The sequence below is a fragment of the Oryzias latipes genome, chromosome 4 (genome assembly GCF_002234675.1).
Source record: "Oryzias latipes chromosome 4, ASM223467v1".
Classification (NCBI taxonomy): Eukaryota; Metazoa; Chordata; class Actinopteri; order Beloniformes; family Adrianichthyidae; genus Oryzias; species Oryzias latipes.
In genome coordinates this window covers 15926116-15952534 of record NC_019862.2, presented here as the reverse complement: position 1 = coordinate 15952534, position 26419 = coordinate 15926116, and the positions used below count along the sequence as shown (strand labels likewise).

The 26419-nt window shown below is 42.0% G+C and overlaps 1 protein-coding gene across 1 annotated transcript in view; it reads left to right on the top strand.

The window, feature by feature from the left end:
* The window catches only part of cachd1 (cache domain containing 1), an 82527-nt gene that overhangs the window by 49699 nt on the left and 6409 nt on the right, over positions 1 to 26419 (top strand). Inside the window, exons 5-26 of the mRNA XM_023954323.1 lie at positions 2031 to 2157; positions 3660 to 3804; positions 3891 to 4107; positions 4226 to 4375; positions 6290 to 6559; positions 11884 to 12033; positions 13076 to 13199; positions 13338 to 13455; positions 14532 to 14700; positions 14797 to 14939; positions 16690 to 16871; positions 17556 to 17666; positions 19228 to 19350; positions 20029 to 20128; positions 20679 to 20795; positions 21229 to 21389; positions 21834 to 21920; positions 22944 to 23060; positions 23948 to 24099; positions 24463 to 24624; positions 25166 to 25243; positions 25365 to 25466. Of these exons, the coding sequence (XP_023810091.1) occupies positions 2031 to 2157; positions 3660 to 3804; positions 3891 to 4107; positions 4226 to 4375; positions 6290 to 6559; positions 11884 to 12033; positions 13076 to 13199; positions 13338 to 13455; positions 14532 to 14700; positions 14797 to 14939; positions 16690 to 16871; positions 17556 to 17666; positions 19228 to 19350; positions 20029 to 20128; positions 20679 to 20795; positions 21229 to 21389; positions 21834 to 21920; positions 22944 to 23060; positions 23948 to 24099; positions 24463 to 24624; positions 25166 to 25243; positions 25365 to 25466 (3105 nt within the window). The remainder of the gene's footprint in view (positions 1 to 2030; positions 2158 to 3659; positions 3805 to 3890; positions 4108 to 4225; positions 4376 to 6289; positions 6560 to 11883; positions 12034 to 13075; positions 13200 to 13337; positions 13456 to 14531; positions 14701 to 14796; positions 14940 to 16689; positions 16872 to 17555; positions 17667 to 19227; positions 19351 to 20028; positions 20129 to 20678; positions 20796 to 21228; positions 21390 to 21833; positions 21921 to 22943; positions 23061 to 23947; positions 24100 to 24462; positions 24625 to 25165; positions 25244 to 25364; positions 25467 to 26419) is intronic.

The following is a 26419-nucleotide window of genomic DNA, read 5'->3' as shown; positions in this document are numbered from 1 at the left end:
GACTGACCTCAAACAGATTGTGCTTGGCACCTCTTGGCATTCTGGGTATTGTAGTAATATCACATGATATGACTTGTGTTGTTTTGGTTATAACCAGGTGGGCCTTATGGACAGAAAAATGTGGTAATGGTTTTGACTTTCATCAAGAATTTTGGTAGTAAATGGAAAGTAAAAACAAAATATTGGATGTAGTTTAGTCAACCTGTGAAGAATGCTTTAAAAACACAAACAAAAGACAACTTTGCTTTTCTTGGCTCTAGAGGCCATCAGACAAGAAGTGTGACTAGTGCCTCTGTGACAGCTGAGTTAGTCCGGATCCGTTTTTACCTTCAGGTGTCGCCTTAACATGCTGATGTTTGCACACAAGCTCCTGTCTGCGTGCAAACACGTGTGGACGTCAGCCTCTGAAAGGCGCGAGTCATGGGAAATAGCTGCTGTCAGGACGCAGCTGTGCTGTTGCTGTGTTTTTTGGATGGGCTGTAAACAGTGTGGGGATTCCTGTACTGCTGTATTGCAGTCGTTTTCCGCTGTGCCAGCCATGAGAAGTGCAGCATTTTGTGTCCTTGTTAGACAACGGATCCTAGAGACTAAAACCCAAAGGTCTCAATGAAGGTTTATTGAGGCTTTATTTGGACAGAGGCGCAAACACTTCAGCAGCTTTAGCATTCACTTCATTCTTTAATGGGTTATAACAGCCCATTTTGAGTCTTGCATGTTAACTCTGTCACACATCTATCAGGTTTGAAGGAAATGATGGCCATCTTCTGTGAGTTGTGTGCAATTTCTTGGCTTCTCCACCTGTTTCCAAGAAGACCTAAACATTGGTGCGAGAATAGATCACTGTAACGAGACTTTTGTTTATTCTGTCCTCCTTTCTCTGTCAACACAACTGAGAGGTTCCTGTTTATAAAAGCTGTGGAGATGGATGGCATGACTGGGCGGGGGTGATCTATAGCGGGCAAACCAGTTGTGTGTCAAAAAAAAGTGGGGATGTGTCGGGAACTTGAAGCTCCTTTCGTTGGTGGTGTTTGTAATTCTTGGCAGATGTGTAATTTAGGCATATTTGCACTTTTTTGTATGTTGGAAGAGAGTATAAATGAAAGAAAAAGAAATTAGCTTGTCGTGTCAAGGACAGGACTGGTTAAAGTGAAATCTCCCGAGCAGGTAATTTTATTTAAGATGACCACGAGCCAAAAACCACATTTTGGGATGGTGTAGACTCAGCTGACAGAATGGGAGGTGGTACAGTTAGCATGTCTGGCAGAAATTCAAAAGGTGAACAGGAACCTTAAATGTTTTTCCCCAGGCCATTCAAACCACCAGTGTAAAACTAACAAACGTGGCAGAATATGTGGTGATGACGTAAAATGGTTATTAAGCAGCAGCAGTGATGGCTGCTATTGCTTAGTTTTGGAAAATTAAATATCTGAGAAAACTGACGACAGATTGTTCTGACTGCCAGATCACATGTCTTGAAGTCATAGGGAAGTCATAGTTTAGAAGTATGAATTATAGATATATATATAACTCAATTTAGTAAAGAAAAAACTGTTGAATTTGTCATTCTGTGTCACAACTAAATGTTGGAAATGTCTGATTATGTCTTTGTTTTATATATACAAAATACAAAATATATATATATATATATATATATATATATATATATATATATATATATATATATATATATATATATATATATATGTTTAGCCCTCAGAAATTTGACATTTGTATTTTTTGTCTTCAAAACGTCCAATATGTTGTAAAAAGTTCTTTTTGTAAGCAGAAAGTGAGAAGATTTGTGATTGGACACCCGTAAAAGCACAATGAGTTGTCCTGGCTTCATGTCGGGGAACTTTTATTGCGAAATCCGAAATCCAGATACAGGAAGAGATGTGAAGCAAAGCTTGCAAACCTTTACGCCAATAAAACGAACTTAACGCCAATGAAACGAACTTTAAAGCAATTAACAACACCTCCTTTTTGTCTTCATGCCTTATTTAGTCTCTTTTTCTGCTTGTCTTCTGCAGTTTTGGCTGACAACCTGAAGTCCAACCCGGGAATAAAGTGGCAGTACTTCAGTTCAGAGGAAGGAATCTTCACTGTTTTCCCAGCACACAAGTTTAGCTGTAAAGGAACCTATGAACACCGCAGCAGGTAGAACAAGCCCGTATTCATGTTATCACTAGGTCCTATATTTTTAACATTCAGCCGGGACAAAGGCAAAACAGCTTGTTTGTGTCTTCATCTCGCCCGTTCCTGCGGCCTCTCATTCTTGTTTTACCAGTTGCCGCGGGATTGCCCTCGGGGGTATTGTTGGTGGCATACCGTCCTTGCACACCATGGCCGCACATGCCCCCTGCATGAATGTGGTTCTGTGCCACTGTAGTCTGCTGGTATTTCACACCTCCTGTGTTGTTTTTTTAAGTCAAAACTGAGAGACATTTCTCTCTTACTCTCTTGTGGATTTTGCATCACTTGCATTTATCCGCCGTGTCTCTTGGGTCTACATCATAGCAACCAAGTGCCAAGAGAGAAAGAAAAAAAAGCTTTGCATGCTTCTCTGAAAGAGGATTTGTAACTACATCACTGGCATTCTGGGCACTATTAACGTCTCCTTGTCCAGCAGACCACACGCATGCTGACCTCCCTGGATGTCACCCTGCTTATATCACACTGGAGGAAAACATTATGCAGAACTTGAAGCCAATTCCCCCAAAAATCAAGCAGTTTAGAAATGAACATGCTCTTTAGAAAGATAACAGCTCTTGGGTCCAGGGTACAGCTGTGTAGCTACATCGGAGTTTGATTTTTCTTTTTCCAATTTTTTGGTGTGCTATTTTCTGCTATGCTTTTTTTTTAATTTTACATTTTTTACATTTGACATGAATGTTGGAGATTTACGTTTGTCGCTTTCTATATTGCGACATTCAATCACCGTCGTTTACTGAGATTTGGTGCAATTCTCACTGTTGCATAAACACATAAAACAGTTACTTTAATCTTAAACAAAACAGTTTAAAAAAACATTTGTATACTCCTTAATTAGTTGCATCATCTTCTGAATTATTGGCCAGTCAACTGGATTGAGATATCCATGTATCACACATTAAACACATCGAAGACTTGTGTTTAAAAAACCCATCCTAATCAGGTCTCTATGCTGCTTCTTCTTTAGGTATTTTTTTAGGTTGTTAAACTTATAGGGTCCATCTCTTCTGGTTGTTTTAAAGAATAAAGTTGGCAGAGTAACCACATGAAGCAGCTTCCAAAAAACAAACAGGCTGTATTTATTTCAGGCAATAACTGCAAAGAAAACCCTAAAATCATCTCAATAGGCAACAGACATTCCAAATATACACACATATAGGCTCAAAAATGTATTCATTAAGAAAGAGACATTGCATATTCATGAACATAAAACTCTGATACAAACATACCAGATTTTAGCTACAGGCTACTTTCCATGTGCAATCGCCTGTTAGGTTGATGTTATTGAAGATATAAAACAGATTTTACATAGAAGAAACTACTCATTAAAATAAAATAAAAAACAGGAAATAAAACGCACAAAATGTTTACCTTTTTCTGTGTTTATTCTTTTCTAATAAGGAAACTGCCCACTTAGACTTCTCACTTGTCTGTGTGTGTGTTTGCAGGCCTGTGTACGTCTCTGCAGTGCGTCCCCAGTCTAAACACATCGTGGTCATGGTGGACCACGGAGCTTCTGTGACTGAAACCCAGCTGCAGATCGCTCGCGACTCTGCGCTGGTTATCCTTAATGCCATCGATGAACATGACAAGGTTTGACGAAGAGAGCAGAGTCTTGGTATCCTAGTATTTGTGAAACTTTTCAGAGTTTTTGAAACAACTTAATTGCTCCTCCTCAGGTCTCAGTTCTCTCCGTGGCAGAGACCGTCCGCTCCTGCTCGTTAGACCAGTGCTACAAGAGTCTGCTGTCTCCATCCACCAGTGAGACCAAGAGGAAGATGAGCACCTTCATCTCCAACATCAAGTCCTCAGACGTGGCCACCCAACATGCAGCTGGGTTCCAGAAAGCCTTCCAGCTGCTGCGCAACACCAGCAGTCTCCATAAACAGAGCAGCAGTAAGACCAAAAGACCTTGGCTAACACTCACACATCCAGCTATTGTTTTGGAGCTACCTGTTTCTAACGATAATCAGTTCTGACCCTTCTCTGCCTGATCTTATCTGTTGTATCGCAGCCACAGACATGGCGATCATCTACCTGTCAGCTGGGGTCACGTCTCGAGAGTCGTCAGAGCAGGACAAGAGAGCCACGCTCAGTGTTGTCCGGGAAGAGAACCGGCACTTTAACAACTCCGTCATGATCCTCACCTATGCTCTGATGAATGGTAGATTTCCTTTATCTGACACCTTTTGCCTTTTTACTTTTTTAATTAGTGCTTTTGTGAACCACTTTATTAGCATCTCAGGGAAGATCTTTTTTTTGTCAATTTCTAATTAATTTATATTTTAACGCACCCATTTTTCTGTATTTTCCTAAATATAAAATGTATTTCAAATTACGAACCAAATTATCAAACTGTTCTTTGAGAGAAAATGTCTCTTTGGTCATAGTTTGGATCAATTATGGTAAAGCATGTCAAACCACCAGACTTTTCAAAATGTAACTTGTTTTGGTATTTTGGAATATTTTTGAAATTTAAGTCCAAATATTTCACACATTTTGGTGCTTACAGCTTGTGGTTCTCTTTATGCTTTTTTGTGTCCTTTATGACTCTGCTGGGATTATTTGTTTGTTTGATGTCCTAACACTGGATGTGTAAAAGGTGAAAGCTGAAGGCTTCGGAGGTTCTCTGCGCTTTTGGCTCTCCGTCTTGGTGCACCCATCTGTTTTGTCTAATGCCTGCTTCCCATTGGGAGAGGCGTGCACCCACTCGCACTGCACATGCATTAATCCACCATTATTACCAATCGTTTTTGCATCCGAGCATGGAAATGAGGTACATCTAAGAGGGAAGAGTGAGACTTCAAAGGGGGCGCTGCTCACTCTGTGTGTGTGACTGACAGAAAACCTTGGTTCTTTCAAGAGAGATGATGAAAAGGATGCAGAAATCTCTCGTTTTGAGGTTTATTAGCATTGCATATTGCAAAAAGCATTTGTTTTGTTGCTGATGCATTCTCGATAATCTGAAAGGTGAATGCTGTGGGTGTGGGAGTCGTGTTCCCTGCATCTCGTGCCAAATGTGAAGTGCTGATTGTTCAAAGACATCAGCAGTCTGACTGTTTGGCTGAGCACAGGTGTTACGGTGTGCCTGGCTTTGAAAAACACAGGCTTGAGAAGCCTCAGAGTTGATGAAATGCTGTTTAAGGAGGAACCGTAATCAGATATGTCGCCTTTATCCCTTAAAATATACATTTTGGGTAGCGCCTGACATGTTAAGGACTTGTACATTCTCTAGAAAGGGAAGCACAAAAAAAGCAAGCTGATACCTGAACTGTCAGCAGAATTTTCTTGATGCTGCCCCTTATGGTCTGTGACCCAGCCAACTGATCAAAAGAGCAGAGCTCTGGCTTTGAAAAAGGATTCTGCTGTAATCCAGTCAATGCTGGGACCATGGCAGACATCCTGGCAGGGGCTTCCCACTGGATTTTGAGGTGCCATATGTTCCAGGTGACAGCAGACGACCTTGTGTTGCTCTGACAAATCATCTCTGAATTGTGGATTTATGTTTAGGTTCTGGGTTATCTATAAAGCTGGGATCCAAGTGTAAAAAGCCACATTTACACTGGGTTTTGAACACGGAAGTCCAAAATGTGCATTTACGCGTGTTTGCATAGACTTTTTATTGAAAATGGTCACTTAAATGCATTTTGCGGAGGACGATATAAAGGTAGTTTAACAGAGGACAGCTGGAACTCGGATACATGATTGCACATTATAGAAATTGCTGCAGGCATTTCCCAGTTGGAAAAAAATGGATCCAGCAGCTCTTTCTATAATCCGGTTAAATACAAGCTTTTTTCTGGTTTACTTTTAAGGCTTTGAGCATTGATTTAAAAAAAGAAAACTTGTAAATTAATCCCAGTTTTAATCTCTACATTTACCCACCAGCACCTCAAGGCTTTTCCTTAATATAACTGGGAGTGCAGATTGGTGTGTTGCTGTTTCTAGAAGGGATCTCTGTCTTTTTAGTTGAATAACTGTGCAGCCTCGGGCAAGTCATCAATTACTGATCTGTTCCCAAAAGCCTAACTTGGTTAAATCAAACAATCTTTTTGAAACATGGCTGCTTTTTCCACAGAGGGAGTCACAGGCCTGAAGGAGCTGGCCTTCCTGAGGGACCTGGCAGAGCAAAATTCTGTCAAATACGGCGTGGATCGAATCTTCGACCGAGAACGTTCATCTGGATCGGCCAGCGCTTCGGTGATTCCGGTGGTGAAGGGCAGCATGATGGTCCTAAACCAGCTGAGCAACCTGGAGACGACAGTGGGGCGCTTTTACATCAACCTGCCCAACCGCATGATCGACCTGGCCCGTTTCAGTCTGCCCTATGCCGACCCCATGGGGGATGGTGAGTGATAGGAGCCTGACTTCAATGCAATCATTGGGATTTAGAAAAACACCTTTTTTGGGAGAAAAATGAATGGAGGACAAATAAACATCTCATGAGTAAACATCAATCCTTTAGATTTTATTTAGGATGGTGGTGGTTACAGCATCTCTGGCCCAGAAGTTTACTTTGCTGCGGTTGATATTTCTCAGAGGCTTTCCTTATTCAGAACAAGGTTTTACCAAATGACATTTGTATAACAGCAACTACAGAACTGCAGCTACAGCAAAGGTTTGTATTGTCCTGCCAATTACTCTTTGATGACCAAATTTCATTAACTTTGTCGGTTCAACCCATGAAGAAAATCTTTATTTAAATTAGAACCACAAACTAAACCACCAATGACTTACCGTAAATTCCGGACTACAAAGCGCACCCGATTACAAGCCGCACCCACCCATTTTTACGTGTTTAACTACTTTTATACATACACAAGCCCCGTCAGAGTACAAGCCGCGCATGTGTTAGGCGATATTTAGGCGATATTTCCTGACAGATCACGGCCAGCATCCCAGAGTCAGTACAGTTCATTAGTACATTGTGGGTGTGGCTAGCTTTGCCTCTGGCTCATGAATTTAGGTGTATCGACATCTGTCAAACAGCATGGACCTGTATTCTGTTCACAAGTTCCTCAGTTATGGTGTTTTTATTTCATTCTTTTTTTTTTTTTTTTTTACTTATTGACAATCTAGGTATCATACATAAAATTACAAACAGTAACCATATAATCAACATTACATCCCTCAGTTATGATGAGGAAATTTACATCCGCGATTCCATATTTCCCATGAGTCTTAGGGGCTAAAGGCGGGGCCAACGCCCGGCTCGCCATACTGTCGTATGTGTTTAAGAATGAGCAAGTATCAGCAGTGCATGGAGGGGCGAACGGGAAAAGCTCTCCTTCCGCTTGTGTCGCGGCAGCGTTATGGGAGTAACAGGACTGGTTAAAAAACACACCGGTAAAATAAAGCAGCGGCGACTGAAAAGCGCGCGCCTCAGCGCGATACGCGCGCCTCAGTGCGGCGCGTGCGTCAGAATTCAGAAGCCTCTGCACTCCGCGGACAACTCTGCGCTCCGCTCCCGCCCCGCGCGCTCCTTGTCTCCCCTTCCTATTTACTCCGACACCTCTGGCCAGGGCGGCTTCAAGGAGGAGCACTTCGTCCCCGTTGCGCCGGTGGATGGAGCAAATCGTGTCTGTGCAAAGCAATCGGACTTAATACTGTATGTTTTGTGGAAGAGGGGCGGATGCGTTGTTGCTTGTGGGAGCCATCAGACTGCCATCGGCCCCGCAGCTCTATAAGAGCAGCAGGAGGAGAAGATGTCTCCAACTCACACGGAGGCTGTGAGCTTTTCAAAGCAAAATTCCGCTTTTACGGTTTCCTTAGAAACCGTAAATGGAGTGTACACTCCATGCGCTGTTCTCACCGTCACGCAGCAAACCGGCTTTTCCAAACCCGTTGGTGATGGTGGACTTTTTTACGCTGCTTTTAACGATTGCTTTTAACTTGAAAGCTTCATCATATTGTAGCGGCGATCACGTGCACGTTGGGTCTAATGGCCCCAAAGGATTCTGGGATGCGGCCGGGCATGCGTGTTTCGTTTTGTTGAACCATGACTGAAGTGTCTAAGACCTAAAGTCAAGTCCATGCTGTTTGGCTGCCAAGAGGTGTGTTGAAAAGAAATGCCTTGTGCTTGGAGTTGGATAAAGAGTTCAAACTATTCACTGAGTTCGAAAGTACGTACACGGCGGCCGCCAATTAAATCCATAAATTAGCCACGTCACTGAAAAAGCCGCAGGGCTGTAAGCGCAGGAAAAAAGTAGCGGCTTGTAGTCCGGAAATTACGGTAATCATGTTTATTATTATTATTTTTTTTTTTAACTTGTCCTGTCCAACAGCTGGGCAGTCAGATGAGAGCTGAGGGCCTCTTGGGTTGGACATATTTTACTTTAACAAGAGGGGTTATTAATCTTCAGACAAACCAAAGGTATGTCTGAATAAACCCCTTTTGTAATTGAGGCCAAACTTTATTAATTTCAAACATGTCTGAAAATCTTTGGTGTTGGACCGGACGGAAAAGGAAAGAGGGGAAGAAGAGAGAGGGACGTTAGAGAGAGGGGGGGTAGGGGGTGATAATAGGAGGGGAAGGGGGATAAGACCATGAAGCACCATAAAGCAACAAGTTTACTGGTTGTTAATCATTATGGTAAGGTTTAAATGTAAAAAAAAAACCCAAAAAAAGGGCGGAGCCTGTCCACACACACACTCAAATGTTATAAACACACCTGTTAGTTGCAAAAATGTCCACCTGTCGACATGTACACAAAACAGATAGTGTTCACACGCATACTTATGCCTTAAAACCAACTAGTGTGAAATATTTCAGTCATTCAGTCTGTTGAGCTAACACCTGTGCTCAGGTGAGTGTTTATGTTCTTCTAAAATGGATGGTGGAACGTGAAAAGAAGGAGGGAGAGTGCCCAGCCATCCCCACCCCAAGACCCCCACCGCACCAGCAGCGGCAGCCGGAATCCCCCCAACGCCACACGGGAACCGGCAGGGAACAACCGCCGCCCGGGCGACCAAGCCCGCCACCCAGGCCAGGGCCAGCAGGGCCGCCGCAAGGCCCCCAGAGCCAGAGAGCAGGGAGGCACGGAGGGAAAGAGGGCGCCGCCCCAGCCCAACCAGGAGAGCAGCCCCCCCGCCGCGCCGGGAGAACCCAACGCAGGGCCCCACCGGAGAAGGACGCCCACAGCCCCAGACGAGCACCCCACCACCACCCAGGAGTTCCGGGCATCCCCCCGCCCCAACCCCAGGTACGAGCCAAGAGCCAGGGAGACCCACTCCGCACTCCAGGCAGCCATCCGCCCGGCCCACGGTTGGTCCAGGGAGGAGCGAGGCAGGGGCCCGCCGCCCCCGCCCAGGAGGGGGGAACCCCGGGGAAAAAAGAGGGCCCACAAGGGGTGTTGTAAATATGGCCCGACCAGGCTCGGCCACAGTTGGAAATTTGGCGGGGCCCAGCACTCAGGAGCAAGGTCCAGAACCCACCCCCCAGGGACACGAACACCCCCGGCTCAGATGTAATGTGAACCCCCCCACCGCGCGGATAGAGCACCGCCGGGCCCAGGAAGCCGGTACCCCGGGGACACAGCCGCCGTTGCAAAGGGGCCCGTACCCCCCACCAGGGAAGAGGCAGGGGACAGATGGTCCTAGGTCCCACCTTCCTTGCAAAATGTGTGTGCGTGTATGTGTGTTTGAGAGAGTGTGTGTGTGCATGTGTGTGTGTTTATGTTGGGATGTATATATTGAGGGGGGAGGGGTGTGTGTACTAAGGGGGGTGCGGTTAAAATTGGTGGGTAGGGCACTAAGGGGACAACTCCTGATTACTCACAGTGACGTCCCCTCACCCTCCCCACCAAGGGGCCCTAAATGTCTAAGGTGCGGTTAAAATTGGCGGGTAGGGTGCTAGGAGGACATCCGCTGCTTGCTGGCAGTGATGTCCAAGCACCCCCCCTACCAAGGGCCCTACAAGTCTAAGGTGCAAATAAAACCGAAAGAGGGGGGGCCCACTCCATACGGCAACCACAGGAGGGGGGCCACTGCCTAGTAAACCCCCCCCCCAAGGCTCATCGCAGGCTAAGCCCCCCACCCCCTCACCCTATTATGAGGTTATATGAGGAAGGGGGTAAGTTGGGGACAGATGATAGACTGTCCCCCGGTGGTCAAACAGCCGTCCCCCGCCCCCCCCCCCCAGCAAGGGGGCCAGGCCCACCCAGCCCCGGGGCCCCACCCCCGGAGGCGCAGACACCCCAGGCCCAGCACCACCACCCCCACACAGAGAGAGGGGAGCCAGAAAGCGCCGGCCCCCCCCGTAGCAAGCCCAGGCCCCCACCCCCAAACGCCGGCCCTAGAAGAGCTCTGGTCAGGCCTCGACGGGACCGAGGCAGCCAACCGGCCGGGGAAACCGCCGATGGCCTCAGCGGAGACCCCGAACCGTCAACCCCCCCTGCCCCGTACCAATAGTCCCCCCCCCCCCCTCCCCCAGAATGCCCCCCCCACAGGACAGGGCCGACAAGACCCCCACCCCCAGACCCCGCAGCCGAAGCGGATGACACCCAGAGCGACCGGGGGCCCCAAGAGGCAGGGAAGGGCCGATCCCAGCCCCAGGTGTAGACGGGAAGCCCATCCCCCCCCCCCCCCCCCCCCGAGCAGCGCCCCCCGCCAACCCCCCCCAGCACAGGCAAAGGGACCACCCCCCCAAGCCAAGCCAGACCACCACCCCCCCACACCCAAGCCCAGAGGACCACGCAGCGCCCCAGGCCGCCCCACCCAGGCGCCGGACCCGACCCCCCGACCAACGGAGCCCCCACCACCCCCGGTGTTTATTATTTTCAACAAAACTAGACACAATCAGACCTGATGGCAAATTAAATGAAGAATTTGTCATTTTATTTTTAATTAAAAATGCACCGTCTGCAGATGTACTCAAGCATGTGCACGTTTGTGCTCTTTATGTCAGAAAATGTTTTTTTTTAATCAGTACAACAGTATCTTTTGGCTGGTTGGTGTTAAAAGTTAAACTCTTTAGATCACATGTGTCAAACTCAAGGCCCGGGGGCCAAATGTGGCCCTCCATGTCATTTTATGTGGCCCGAGAGAGCATAAAAGTTTTTATTTTCTTAAAATAAAATAAAATAAAATGTGTATTTATTCATATCTAGGGGAATCTGACTTGTAAGATCGGATTGGGCAACTATACATTAGGACTTAAACACTGTCCATATAACCTAACCTGACAGAATCAATTTAAAAAGGATTTATGCTAAAGTAACAAGCCAACATATGTTTTCTGTGCAACTGTAATTGTCACTTGAAAAAGATATAGTAAATAAATAATGAGTTATTTAACATTTAGGAGTAGTTGCATTTATTTTTCATTACATTTAGTTACATGTATAAGTTATATCTGGCCCTTTGAGGACAACCACTATGCTGATGTGGCCCTCATTGAAAATGAGTTTGACACCCCTGCTTTAGATCATCTACAATCTAATGAAGCAGAATTTCAAATGTTAAAGTCCACTGATGATGACATCCAATTTTAGTGTAGTGGAGTTTAAGTAGCAAGTCTGAGAAATGATAATCAACCTGAAGAGCTGATAAAAATAACAACAACTTGCCATCAGCTATGAAAATTGGACAAAGTCGCAGAACAAAACATGGATTGATTTTACAGAAGTTGTGACAAACAGATGCATACTTAGCTTCCTGCTCGTCTTTCCTCAGGGTTCATCATGACTGTGAGCCGGCCGTGCTACTTTGGTAACCTGCTTCTAGGTGTGGTTGGGGTGGATGTGAACTTGGCTTACATACTGGAGGATGTTACCTACTACCAAGATTCCCTGGCTTCATACACTTTTCTCATCGACAACAAAGGTCAGTCGCTGGGAGGACACCTATTCCTCTGATTCTTTTTATCTGCCTTTAGAACATTTTCTTCCCAAAGAGAAAGATTTCTAAAACTATTGCTATAGAAGCATCAAGAAGAAAATACTGCAGAACGAGTGCAAAAGATTTTTGAAAAACAAGATTGCTGGAATAATCTTGGAAATTGTTTGCATGTGTCGTTTCTCTGTTTCTTGTTAGCCCAAACCACCATAACTTTAAATAATGTGTGTTTGGCTCTGAGCCGTCAGGCTGTGTGGATTTTTTCCTCTTCAAGAATGATTTTTGGGGGCTTTGCAGATTTGAGTTTTTCTCCTTTTATCTGTCCTTGAGTCTCTTTCTGATTTTATTACAGCTATAAATACCCCATCAGCTAATATCCTATTTCTAAAACACGTCTGTTAGCTCTTTTTACTACATAAACAAAGAAAAGTGAGTGGCTGCTGAATAAATCATTTGCTGTTGATGAGTTTTAAAATGTCCAGAACGAAACTTGAGGAGCGAAGAAAAGCGAATAAATAAGTTGAACTTAATTTTGCAAACTGCATCTTTGCTAAAAGTAAATAAGAGTTGATATGTAGACCAGTATTAAATGATCAATTTTTAATAAGAGTTTTTGCTACGAATTAACAGTTTATGCCAGTGCTTCTCAAAAACTTTTTTTTTCCAAGGGAAGCCTGGCAAAAAATAATTGAGAAGCACTGGTTTATGCAGTGATTTTAGTAACTTGAGACACAGCTTTTGAGAATTGATGATCTACCCCCCTTTTAGAGTAAAATAATATTTGTTAAACCAGAAAGTTGTCTTTAAAGGTAAAGAAAAAGAGTTCGTGTCCATTAAACTGTAACATTGATTGATGTGTTATTGCCTGCTTTGCTCAACACTTCCTTCACTTTTACAGCTGCAGTTTGTTGATCATTGTTGAAGAATGGAATAAAAACTTTTAACACAAAATCACATTTGATTTTTTTCCCCCTTTTTGTCATGTTTATTTTGTCCTCATAAAAGCTCAAAACTAGTTTGTTGTTTACAGGATACACTTTGATGCACCCGTCACTGACACGGCCGTATTTGATGACTGAGCCCCCGCTGCATACAGATATTATCCACTATGAGAATATCCCAGGATTCTCTGCTGTCCGACAGAACATCCTCAGGTATGAACATATGGATGAAGGAGATCACAGCTAAAAAGAAAGCCCAGAATGGTTCCAGATTGTTCATGGTATCTACTTTATATCCCAGATATGACATACATTCTGTGACTTATTGTGTTTTTTGTTGTTTTTTTGCAGCCTCCCTTTGGGCAGCCAGGTCATTGCTGTGCCAGCTAACTCCTCACTGTCCTGGCACACCAACCGACTTAGGGACAACAGCAAAGATTCATACAATGTCAGCTATGCCTGGAAGTTGGTAGGTCATCAGAAGATTAAGTTCCAGTCTTAAAAAAAAGACTCCAAATGATTTATTTTTTTAACTCCGCCTCAAAACCAACAGCCTCCTTATCTTCCTCAGTCCAAAGTTCTGTATAGTCTGAAAAGATTCAACTCCGCCCTGCTGCTGCATCAGTAACTGTCACAGGGAGAAACCGTCAAGCCCTTGAATCAGCTCTTACTCTGAGGCCCCAGATGTGTTAGGAACAAATAGTTCAGTAGCAGAAACTTCTCTTTCTTGCGTTAAACGTTTTGGCATGGCCAGAAATGTCTTGTTTAAATTAAACATTGTATTTTCGCCGCTATTTTAAGTACTTGTGACATTTTATTTAGTTTTTCCCACAGGCGGTGGTGTTAAAACAAGTCATCTTTGACATGCCTTTGACTGCTCTGCTTTGTAAAACAAGCTTTTCAGAGGCAGACGAAAAGCTTTCAGTGACGTATGAAAACATCAGTGTAGAAAAACCTGCACTTCATGATTTTCTGAAACAAACCAAAAAAAAATTCCATTTGATGCTTTCACTTGTTTTCCTAAAAACTATAGAAGGAGTTAAGTGTTTCTTGAGTTATGGGAGCTACCCAGATCCCTGAAAATGATTTGCAGAGTGTCTGATAGTTTGCATGATTTAGCAATAGAGCAGACTACCCTGCAGGGTTCATTTGGTTGCGCTAAAAGCAGATGTTGGACTGATTAGATATGTTTTTGCTTGCAGCCAATAAAACATTGATTATTAAGAGGTAAAGACTAAAAAAGTGAGCTGATAAGGAGAGGTGGCGTTGAAAAGTTTGGATGCAGTTGAAATAGAAACTGTTTTTTTTAATCCATCAGTTTCATTATTGGAGAGTAAAATGGGTTTAAGAAAGTAAAGCACGTAATTCCATCTTTAGTTTTTGGGATCTAGATATTTATCATCATCTTTATGATAAATGTAACCATACTTGTTTAATGATAGGACTTTTATGGATATGAATCAGAGCTGAAGTTTGTTTTTTACTCACTGACAAATGAATTCCAGTACAGCTGAGCTTTTTTTTCGACTGTGTTTTGACTTCAAGGTTCAGGACACATCGTTCATCCTGTGCATCGTCTACGTGCAGCCAGAGATTCCAGTAAAGCAGCTAAAGAACCTTAACACAGCTCCGAGCTCAAAGCTGCTCTACCATCGTCTGGATCTGCTGGGCCAGCCCAGCTCCTGCTTGCACTTCAAGCAGCTCGCCACTGTTGGTAAGATTACATCCCCAGATCAGAGATCAGAGCTGTGGCATGATGCTGACTCAGTCCAAGCAGTGGCTGACCATCCTTGTTGCGTTGGTATCCCAGAGTCCCCCACAGTGATGCTGGCGGCTGGTAGCTTCTCCTCTCCTTATGAGCACCTGAGTCAGCCAGAGACGAAGCGGATGGTTGAACACTATACCGCCTACCTGAGCGATAACACCAGACTCATAGCCAACCCTGGCCTCAAGGTAAATGAGAATAAAAACTTCAGAATTTACAGAAACATGTAAAAGTACATCTTTCTACATTCAAAATGAAGACTCTATGGAAAAACCTGAGCAGTTTAAAAGAAGCTGTCCACGACCTAAAAGTCAGGCATCTGATAAGCTTGAGCTAGTTTAATTTGAAATAGCCACTCCAGTAAAAAGCATATTTTTAGTGTTGTAACCAGCCTTACTCTCCGCCAACAGTCCCGCCCTCAACTCTGAGGCAAATTTCTGATGAACTCTTGCAGCTATACACAAACTATGTCCTAAAAAAACGATACAAGTTGTTTAGTTTTGGCTAAAAACCGCATAATCATAATTACAAAACCACTTGGGACGCTTTCACAATAGAACAAAAGATGATTGGAGTGACACTTTAAAGTAAATGTTGAAAAGAAAACACAATTAAAACTCACTCTAGAGTTGGCAGAGAGAACATGACCGGACCCCTCCTTTTATATAAACCTTTAGCTGTCATTCAGATGGAATTACATCCGCCTCACTTGTGCTGCTGCGTAGGTGGTCTGGAGAAACAATTAGTCATGCTAATCAGAGAAGGATGTTTATAGCCATACATTAGTTCCCCTTTTATTGAAATCGCTTCATGTCCCACTCTGGGAAGACATACTATTCCCAGAAGTATCCCAAAAGCCTCAAATGTGGCTCTGCTGTGGTAGGAATGGAGCTTTGACATCCAGGAAAGAGAAAAACTCAAAAAACGTGACACATTAGATCGGGTTAGGGTTGCCAGGTTTAATGAACACAAAGAGCAGTGGGAAGCTAGGAACACCTGCTAGCAAATGTTAGTGCAATGGTCCTTTCTATCCATAGGGAGACATGAGCTTTCCCATTCAAAATGAACTGTGTGCTCTATTTTAGAAGCACTGCTAAAACAAAAAAAAATTGTTTCCACTTGTTGCTTATGTTTGCTAATTACAATAAAAAAATCACTTCATGATTTCTAAAACTTCAATGAAATGTTCCCTGTTTGTAGTAATTCAGTTTTTCTGAGTAGATTTGTTTTAAAATGTTTGCAGGGTTCACACAAATAGTACACACATTCAATTGCTGCCTTCTTAAAATGCAGAAGATTTGCAAGAAGTATAAATAAAAACGTTTTCATTCATCCCTGTTTTGAACGTGAACGGCCTGGACCGATTTAGACAATAACTGTCTTTGAAAAAGCTGTTTGTGTGAAACATGAACCCATGCTGAAATGATGCTCTGCATCTTTAAGAAGGGAATCCGCTCTGGATTTGGCATTCTGTGTGTATTCCTGTCCTGAGGGAGTTAAATCTCCAAAGCACAGTCCCAGCACAGATTTCCCAAGCCAACCTTTAAGACCCCCTCCGGTGACCTTGTCACCTCTTTCAACTCCAGGACATATTTGAGGCTGGCTGTAGGATGGGATTTTTCAAAGCTAAAGAGCTGCTCCAGTTTCCCTGCTGTGCTTTCTTGATCTCCATTCTCACAAACACAGAGAAAGGTTCATTCTTACTGCTATTAGAAAAATGTAAATTCTGCTGGTCCTGCTCACAAACAATTAGAATAAACATTTTTCAAAATGCAGAAAAAAAAGTGTTAGTCTGACTTTTCTAACTTTTTTAAAGTTGGTTGAAGAAAAGCCCAAACTTTCTTCAGTCCTTGCTGTACTATTCTGTTATCATTTTGATTTTCCACTCATCCTGAACCTCCTTTCTTCTCCCCTCATCATCCATCCTTTGCTCCGCAGTCCTCTGTCAGGAATGAGGTCATGGCGACCAGTCACGTCACGGATGAGTGGATGACACTAATGGAAATGAGTAGCCTCAACTGCTACATTGTGCGACGTTACATAGCAACACCCAGCGGGGTGCTCCGGATTTACCCAGGATCCCTGATGGACAAAGCATTTGACCCCACCCGCAGACAATGGTGAGGCTTATTTTGGAAGAAGTGCAGGAGGGATTCTTGGTTATAAATAAATGAATTTATTAGTAAAATTCACTATCATCAACCGAAATGTATAATTTCTTACTGACTTATCAAATAGAATGAGTTCTCAAACGATTTTTGAAGCAAACAAATCTATATTTTCTACTCTTTTGTTTTCCCTTTTTATGCTGTCTGACTGTTTTTAGAACATAAAAGCCTCTTTTAACGTGGAACCAGATACCAACACTTCAGAATTTTTCCATTTTTTTGAACCAGTGTTTTTTGAGACGAGTCACTCACACAGCTACACACACTACTGGCAGCTAATACCTTCGTATAAAGGAAGAAGAATCTTTGTAAACATAATTTCAAAGACATTTTTGACTCCTATGTAGAAATAAAGAATTTCAACAATCTTTTATTTCATTTCTAAAAGTTTAATATTAAAATGTATAAATGCAACATTAAGGCTGAAAATAAGGTAACATGAGGCTGGTAAGATTTACTGAAAAAAAAAAAAACCAATACATTGAAAAATAGATTAATCCCATAAAGCTATAATAGAAATAGCATGTTTACACTAAAATAACCCAAAAAAGATCACATGGCTTTCATTTCTGAGACCACAAGTTTCATCCATAAACTGATTTGTCTTTAAGCAAAAAGCTGTGTGATGATGTGCAGGTATCAACATGCTGTGGCCAACCCTGGCCTCGTCACCTTCACAGGGCCGTACCTTGACGTGGGAGGAGCCGGTTATGTCGTCACCATCAGCCACACTATTCATGCTTCCAGGTGACTTTTTCCTAGCTGTTACTTATCAAACCTCTGTTTATGTCTCGATTTATCCCAAGAGTCGTGGACAGCAGTTATTTCTTTCACCAAAAGGTAGTCTAAGGCCACTCAGCAGTGGATGCAGTTTATCTTTCCAGCAGAAATGTGATGGCAGATGTTTTGTTTTACGTCACAGGGGCCAGTTTCATACAAATAACTTATTTGTATTCATTTAAATTTTAAATATTATATGCAAGTATAACAGGATCTGTACATTTGTAGCTTGAAACTACATTTTCTCTGCATTAGAAAGTCATGCTTTGTGAGTTGTCTTATTGTATCTCTGAACAATGAAACACAATTCCGCTGCAAACAGCAGTTGCTAATGACAATTTTTATGCAGATATAATAGCAATGTTCACAAAGGTAGCATCGTTTTATCTGATGCACTTAACGTCAGAAGAGCAAACACAGTTGCTTTACATTGTGTACACTTTATAAAACAATGCAATAATGCCAATAAATTGAATAGCCCTTTTAAGGGCAATTTTTAAAAACTGACACCTAAAAATGTGACTTTTTTAAAACTATTTTTCCATACGTGAATCTTAAAGTTTGTTTTGTTTGGGTTTATTTGCAAAACAGCTATTCTTTTTTAAAACATTTATCTGACTTGGGGGCAGTAGAGCTTGTTTGCCCGTTTGATTCTCAAGAACCAGAACTACGCTTTCCCTGACAAACCAATGCAGACAAAGTGCTCTTGGGCAATGCACTGAATGTCTAATAATCAGCCTAAGATTCAATTTTAACTGTAGAGAGTTCCAAAGATGGGCTGAAAGACTTTGCCCATATGAGGTAAAGAAAAGGCATTGGAGGACATTTTTTAATAAAAGTATAAGTCAAACTTTTTTAATTTGACTTTGTGGCAAAGATTTAATCAATTTTCTCTGCTGTTGCCATGAAAAGATCATAGAAAATAATTGTGCTTGATTTCCTGTATGTGATTTTTTCTTTTGACTAAAAGATGCTGTTTTAGAATAAAGAAAAGGACAGAAAATAAAGGAGACGCCTAAACTTGACCGCTGAAGTGATATTAAATCACTAATAGCTATCTTTTATATTTTCTAAAGCACCTTTAGGGTTAGTTGCTGTGAAACAACAGCCGCAGTGTTGGAAGTTAAAGAAAAAATTGGGGCTTTTTGGGTTTACAAACTGTTTTCTACAAAGAGTTCTCAGCTCGGATCAAAATATTTGTTTCTTGTTCACTGAACTCAAAATGCAACAAACCCTGATGGCCACTGTGCTGCTCACAGCTGTTCTGTGTGAGTGTGTGTTTACAGTTCCTGCCACCACTGCGTATACACAAACTTTCAGTGCATTTGGTAATAATAATGATTTATCCTGTTCTATGGTTCAGTAACCAACAGCTTCCAGGAAATGCTGATTTCAGAAGAACCACCAATGTGTCTGCTGTGTTTTCATCATTTTGTTTGTGGAAATCTGGGTCTGTTTGCTTTTTCCTACAAACCAACATCTACGTGTGTGACGTGTTTCCCGTCTGTCTCTTGGCCTCTCTCTGTAGCTCTCAGATGGCTCCTGGTTATGCAGTTGCAGTGATGGGTATAGATTTCACCCTCAGATACTTTTATAAGGTCCTGCTAGACCTTTTGCCCATCTGCAACCAGGATAAAGGGAACAAAATCAGGTAAGAGAAGGATGAACTCACCCTGGATATCACGCGTGTCAAACTCAAGGCTTCATTTTATGTGGCCTTGGAGAGCATAAACGTTTTTAATTTCTTAAAATAAAAATTGGTGTGTAATTATTCATATCTAGGGGAATTGGACTTAAAATATCGGATTGGGCAACTATACATTAGGACTTAAACACTGTCCTTGTAACCTAACCTGACAGAATCAAATTTAAAAGGATTTATGCTAAAGTAACATGCAAACATTTGTTTTCTATGCAACTGTAATTGTCACTTTAAAAAGTTATAATAAATAAATAATGAGTTATTTAACATTAAGGAGCAGTTACATTTATTTTTCATTACATTTAGTTTACATGTATAAGTTATATCTGGCCCTTTGAGGACAAACACTATGCTGATGTGGCCCTCAGTGAAAATGAGTTTGACACCCCTGCTGTATATAAACAGTTCTATCGGTTTCTTCTTGTCACCTTTTTTTACTTTCAAAGTTTCTCCATCATCTGTGCATTTTGTTTACCAGAAAGGCTACAGAGACTCACAGGAGTGAAAAAGTAATACTGGGATACAGTCACAATCATATGTGTAAAGAAAGAATGAAATATGTGTGTAAGTAATGATACAATTCTCCTCTTGAGGTCAAAATTTGATTTGAATCCTTTGCTTCTGTAGGTGCTTTATAATGGAGGACCGTGGATACTTAGTGGCTCACCCCACCCTTATTGACCCCAAAGGTCATGCCCCCGCAGAGCAGCAGCACATCACACATAAGGTAAAGGGCTTAAAGCCAAACCAAACAGTTTAAAAATAAATGAATGACATAAAGGAAGGAGATCCAAATAATCCTTAGATGTTGAGAATGTCATAAATCAAGTGTTTCGAGATGAAACTGAAGTCAAGGATCTTCTTTTCTCTTTAAGTATTATCATCTCTGTTATTATCACTATTATTTTATGAGATAACCGTGCCTCTGATAAAAAAGCCACCTGCCCGATTTGAGGCCAGCATGAGATCGATGATGCTTGGAGAATTGTAGTTGCAGGTTACTGCGTTAGTTTTAAAATGGCAACACAAACTGTACTGATGTTGTAACTCTTTTGGCAAAGAAATAAAATATAATTGAGGAAAACACTTTGTTTTGATAACACTTTGTTTTCCTGCGAAAAAGCTGTTCAAACGCTCTTTACCCACTAAGAATATATGTTATCTTAATGTTAATAAGAAGGAAAACAGCTTGTGTGTGGTTATATATTAATCTGTTCTATATACTTTGGAGTTTTTCATTAAATTCACAGCTTTACCTCTCATGGTTTTGCAAACAGGAGCCGCTGGTGGCCAATGACATCCTCAACCACCCCAACTTTGTTAAGAAAAACCTGTGTAACAGTTTCAGTGACCGCACAGTACAGCGTTTCTACAAGTTCAACACCAGCATAGTGGTAAGTAATAGGCAAAAGAAAGAACACTGAAGACCCTTTAACAGAGAAACTGATCCAGATCTTAATGTTCAACAAATAAACGTCTGTTCAAGCCTTTTAGAACTATCTTTTTATGTAATACCGCCATCTAGTGGTGGCTTATGGTGCTTATATTTTTTATTTAACTTCCTGACGCTGACTGGAGACTCTTGTAGCCTGAACTCCTGAAAGGAGGTTAAAAATATTTCAAATATCCAAATTATTTTAAGAATGATCAGTTTGCGTAGTTTTTTTTTTTTAGATTTTAAATGTGTCAATGGGCCTTTGATCACTTCTTTTTCACTTTTTCTTATTTAATTTTCTGTAGAAATACCAGCTGTGAGGTTGATCTTTTGTCTTGTAAAAGTAATGAACTGTTATGGAAAAGTTATTAATGGAACTCCCAATCTCTCAGGGGGACCTTACTAACTTAGTCCACGGCAGCCATTGTTCCAAGTACCGCCTGACCAGAATCCCGGGGACCAACGCCTTTGCTGGCATTGTCAACGAAACATGCGACTCACTGGCGTTCTGCGCCTGCAGCACGGTCGACAGGCTCTGTCTCAACTGCCACAGGTAGAACCCGAAGCTGCTTGATATTCAAAAACAAATCAATTTACTTGCACATGCATGAAATCTTCAATATGGACATGGAAAGAATGACATCACTCTATTTTTTATTTACACAAGTAGATAAAGTAAAAAGACAGTTTCCCTTTGTCCATTTATTTGTTTCGTTGCTCATAGGCTTAAATAAAAATACAATTAAAAGTTGTTCATTTGTTCAAAAACTCAGGGCACATCAAGTATTTTCATCCTTTTGAATACTAGCCAAGCTGGCAGAAATTCTGAGCTGCAAATGCTATTAAACAGTTTTCAAACAGTCTAATCGTTCCTCGTGTCTTTGTTAGTTCTTAAAAAAAATGCAGATACCATTCAATGGCTTTGATTATACTATTACATTGGATCTGCAACTTAACAAGAGATTTAACTGGTGTTTGTTGCATTTTTGTCTTTCAGAATGGAGCAGAATGAGTGTGAGTGTCCGTGTGAGTGCCCCCTGGAGGTCGATGAGTGTACAGGCAACCTCACCAACGCAGAGAATAGGTCAGTACGACTGAAACCCAGTTTGCACTGCAGGTACGCTGCGTTGATGTCTACAACGTCGTTTTCTCAATAAAAGGGGATTTTTACTTAATGCAAAACATAAAAATAATAAGCAGTGCTAAAAAAGTTACATTAGTGAATATCTGGAAATTGGTGTAAAACCGAGAGTTTACTCAAGAGGGCAGCAAAAGAAAGACAAATAGGGAGGGAGTTCAGCTCCTCTTTTCAGACTCCATCCTTTATGATGTGAGAGTGATGGTATTGACAACAAAGACATGAAACTCATCTGTGCTTTAAGCTCACAGCATGAGGATAGATAAATGACTGCATAACCATTTGCAAAATGTTGAAAAGTGGGTTCATTCTTTACTAATTCTTTCATTTATTACACATATAAAAATGTGTTCTTTTTTGTTATTTTATTTTATTTTATTTTTATTCACTCTCTGCTCTGTTCAATTTTTAACAGAATACATAGAATACACCATCACAAATAATTCATTAGAAATGCCCTGTGGTCATTTTTTTTCCTGTTAAAGCGATCAATGTAATCTTATTAAAGCACTGTTGGTGTGTGAATATCCTTTTGAGATTTTATTTGTTTTTTCTTTAGATGTATCAAAACATATTTGATGTGGTTTCCCTTTAAGAATATTTAAGAGCGTTTTCTTCACGTCTCCAGTCTGTTCCTCCTACATTTGTTCTTTCTGCACCCATCCATCTTTCGCTCTTTCACATTTGTTTTGTTGTGCCCACCTTTCTTTGATCAGCCGTCAGCTGCGTTTGACAGCATGTCAGTGTTTCCAGTTTTTCCTTTATCTCAAAGAAGAGATGCAATTATTTCCACTGTCACTTTTCCCTCTTGATAATGTGCCAGCCAGTGTTGCTAAGCTGTCACCGACGCTCCAAAAACACAGCTTTGTGTACTTATACTTAGATTTTTTTAATCAAATTTGAAATGGTTCTGAACTACAAATATACAACCACCTTTTTCTCCACTTTTTGTTACTGAATGTTCCTCAGAAACCCCAGCTGTGAGGTCCATCAGGAGCCCGTAAGCTTGAACGTCATTGATGCCGGTCTGCACGACACCCTGCCACAGTGCATCAACACCCGCTGCAGCCAGAGAGTCACCAGCAGGTACAGCTGCTCTTGTTTCATACTTGTTCTTGTCCCATTCAATCCATTCCATCATTCGAAAACCAACCCCTCAGCGCCACTGCACTGCCACCTAGTGTTAAAAAAATGCAATCTGCCATTCAAACGAGAAAAATACATTAACAATAAAGACACATCATATTTTGGGCGTTTTTAACATGTTCTTGTGGCGTTTTTCTCAAGATGGAGGACATATATGAACAAAATTAAGCTTTAAATTGTGTTTGTGAGTATTTCCTTATTCAAATCATTGTAAATCAGGACAAGACAAAAAAAAATGCAATTGGAAGAAGCTTGTTGTAGCTGTGACATATATATATTGTGGCAGGCCACAAGATCCATTCTGATGCATCCACTTGTAGACAAATAGATCCGTGAAGGTATTTGTTTTCCTTGTTTGAGTTGGCATCTGCCTCTAAACTGTATGTCTTGATAGCTCCAATATTGCTCTTCATTTTTGTTGAAATCATAATGTTAGGTTGGGGGTTTAAGGGACTGTAAGCTAGCGGGAGAAAGTGTAACCAGATGTATGACAGGAAGTAGGGGCAGGCTTACTCCACAGCAACAGTCCCGCCCAAACTCTGAGGTGAATTTCTGATGAACTACTGCCACTCTGCAAAAAGTATTTCCTAGAAAACAACAAAGGGTTTTTTATTTTGGCTAAAAACAGCGTAATCATAATTAAAATACCTCTGGGAGCGCTTTTATATCAGCTCCAAAAATTATTGGAGTGAGACTTTGAATAAGAAAAAAGTTTAAGTTCTGATTTCACTGGATACATGTTTACAGAGAAGATTTTTCAGTTGCTTTAACACCAGATTATTTTCCCAAAAAAAGGTTTGCTCATTTGCTATGATGTGTTGTTTTAGCGACTGCTATGGCGTTTTGGACTGCGAGTGGTGCATGGTGGACAGTGATGGGAAGACTCGACTGGACAAGCCCTACTGTGCCCTGCAAAAGGAATGTTTCGGGGGGATCGTTGGCGCCAAAAGCCCCTACGCAGACGGCCTAGGAGTCGTTGGTAAGTAACTGAAGGGAGAAATCGGAGCATTTTCCAAATGTGTTTAGGCTCATCACAATGAAATGATTTGTTGTGGATGTAGTGTGTTGTACCTGTCAGTGGAATGAAGAAAGGCCCAATCAACAACAGGAAAAGATAACATTTTTTAGATACTTCAAACAATAAAAGTTTTCTTTTGTTTTGGCATATTTCCTTAATGATAGAGTAGCAGCACTGAAATCATAGCATCATGGCAGCCGTGGTTAGGATCACAGCCTGAATGCTCTGCTTCTGCCTTTTGGCCTTTTTTTCCCTCTCCAAACCCTTTCACTAACCCTCTTTTCTACCCCTTCATCCCCCCCCCCCCCCCCCTTTCTTTCACAGATGAGGAGGTGGCCTCTTTGAACATGATCAAGAGCGCCCCTGTAGGTCCCGTGGCCGGGGGGATCATGGGATGCATCATGGTGTTGGTTCTGGCTGTTTACGCATACAGACATCAGATCCACCGACGCTCACATCAGCACATGTCTCCTCTGGCCACACAGGGTGAGCTTAAGAGTCCACTTGAGACGCACAGACTTTATAACACAACAGTTTGGTTTGGAACTGACCAAACCTTCCCGGCTTGACACCCTTTGTGTATTTATTTGCAACCAAGTTAGTGTCACAAAATCTAGGTACAATGTAGAAAAAAAAAAAACTAGCTGGAGCAAGTTCCAGTTAAAAAGCTGACACTGACACCAACAAAGCAGCAGCTGCTGCTGCTTCTGCTGCATGATTTGGGTAATTATGCGGACATATTGGATGCAGCATCAAACAAAATTACAGGTGCATTTAAGCCCCTTGACTGTGAGCTGCTTTCTGTCTAAACATTTGGTAAACAATGAGCAGAGCACGAGTGTTTGATCTAACACTGACTCCTGCACCTATTGGGGTCAAAAGGGAAGCATTTTATCATTTTTCCAACCTTTTTGGGTTTGTTTTATTGTTTTTTTAATTACCTGCTGAGTCTTACTGGTCATGCTTTGGATTCTTTATCTAATAAAAGTGTCTCTGTGGAATTCTTCTTCCCTCCACACTTCTGCAGAAATGTCGGTGAGAATGTCCAACCTTGATAATGAGAGGGATGAGAGGGACGAAGACAGCCACGAGGACAGAGGGATCAGTGAGTGCACGCCAATTAAATGAAACCTTTCCCCCCCCCCGAAGGTCATAGCTGCAACTTGTTATTTGACGGGATTGACAGATAACCGGCTGGTCTGTCTGTGTGATCTTTGTGCTTTCAGTCAGTAATACCAGGTTTATCGCCGCTGTGATCGAGAGACACACTCACACCCCAGAGCGCAGACGGAGGTACTGGGGCAGATCTGGGACGGAGAGCGATCACGGTGAGACAGCTTGAAATATGCTGTGTTTACAGCCGTGGGTTTTTAAAAATCAGCTCTTGACAAAAAACGGAGCAGACTGATCTGAGATTTTTCATGGAAGTGAAACTGTGTATTTATATCATCTGCATTTCTTGTGTAGCTGAAATGCTGAAAATACCAGACCTTGCACACATCCTTTCACACCAAGTCAGCTTACATTTGTGCTTTTTTCTTTGCATGTAAAACACAAGTTTTGGGGAGAATAAGGGCATCTTTCTTGCATTTCATGCAGTGTCAGCTGCACGATTTATGTGAAAATTAAGCATCAAGCAGACTCGAACCAGTAATGAATTCAGTCATGCAGCCGCTAGAAAGGAGGACGCATGTCTGTCGAGACGCTTGCAGGAAGCGGCTGAAACACAAAGATCTGTCAGGAAGCCGTTTCTCTGCTGTTACAATTAGACAGCTATTCTTGAGAAGGGCATTCAAGTGAAACCATCCAGAGATATGTGGCAGGTCGGAATACAAACACCTCAAGGTTCATCTGCAATTTCCAGCAGTTACCCAACGAGAACATGTACTGATATCAGCTAAAATCATCTTTCAGTTTATCATGAAGCCTCCGTCTCAATTTCTTCAAAGCCCCTATCTGGCTTCCTTCTCAATTTGAAATTGTTTTTGGTCTTTCACCTTTGTTTCTGGATGAGTCTCTCATGTACAGATTTTTTGAAACTCGACATGGATGGACACTTTCACCCACATAGGCTCTCAGCCTCCCACATATGGCTTCAGTCCTTTTCCTGGCAACGCTGCTTGTTGCATAACTGATGCTTCAGAAAAATGAAGAGTGGAGAGAGTGGGCTTAAATGCAAAAAAAAAAAAAAAAAAAGTGTGAGCCGAATTGTACAGATGGGTAAGCATATGAGTTTGTCTCCAGTTTCTAGTTTTGTTTTCATTTTATTTTGCATCTCCTG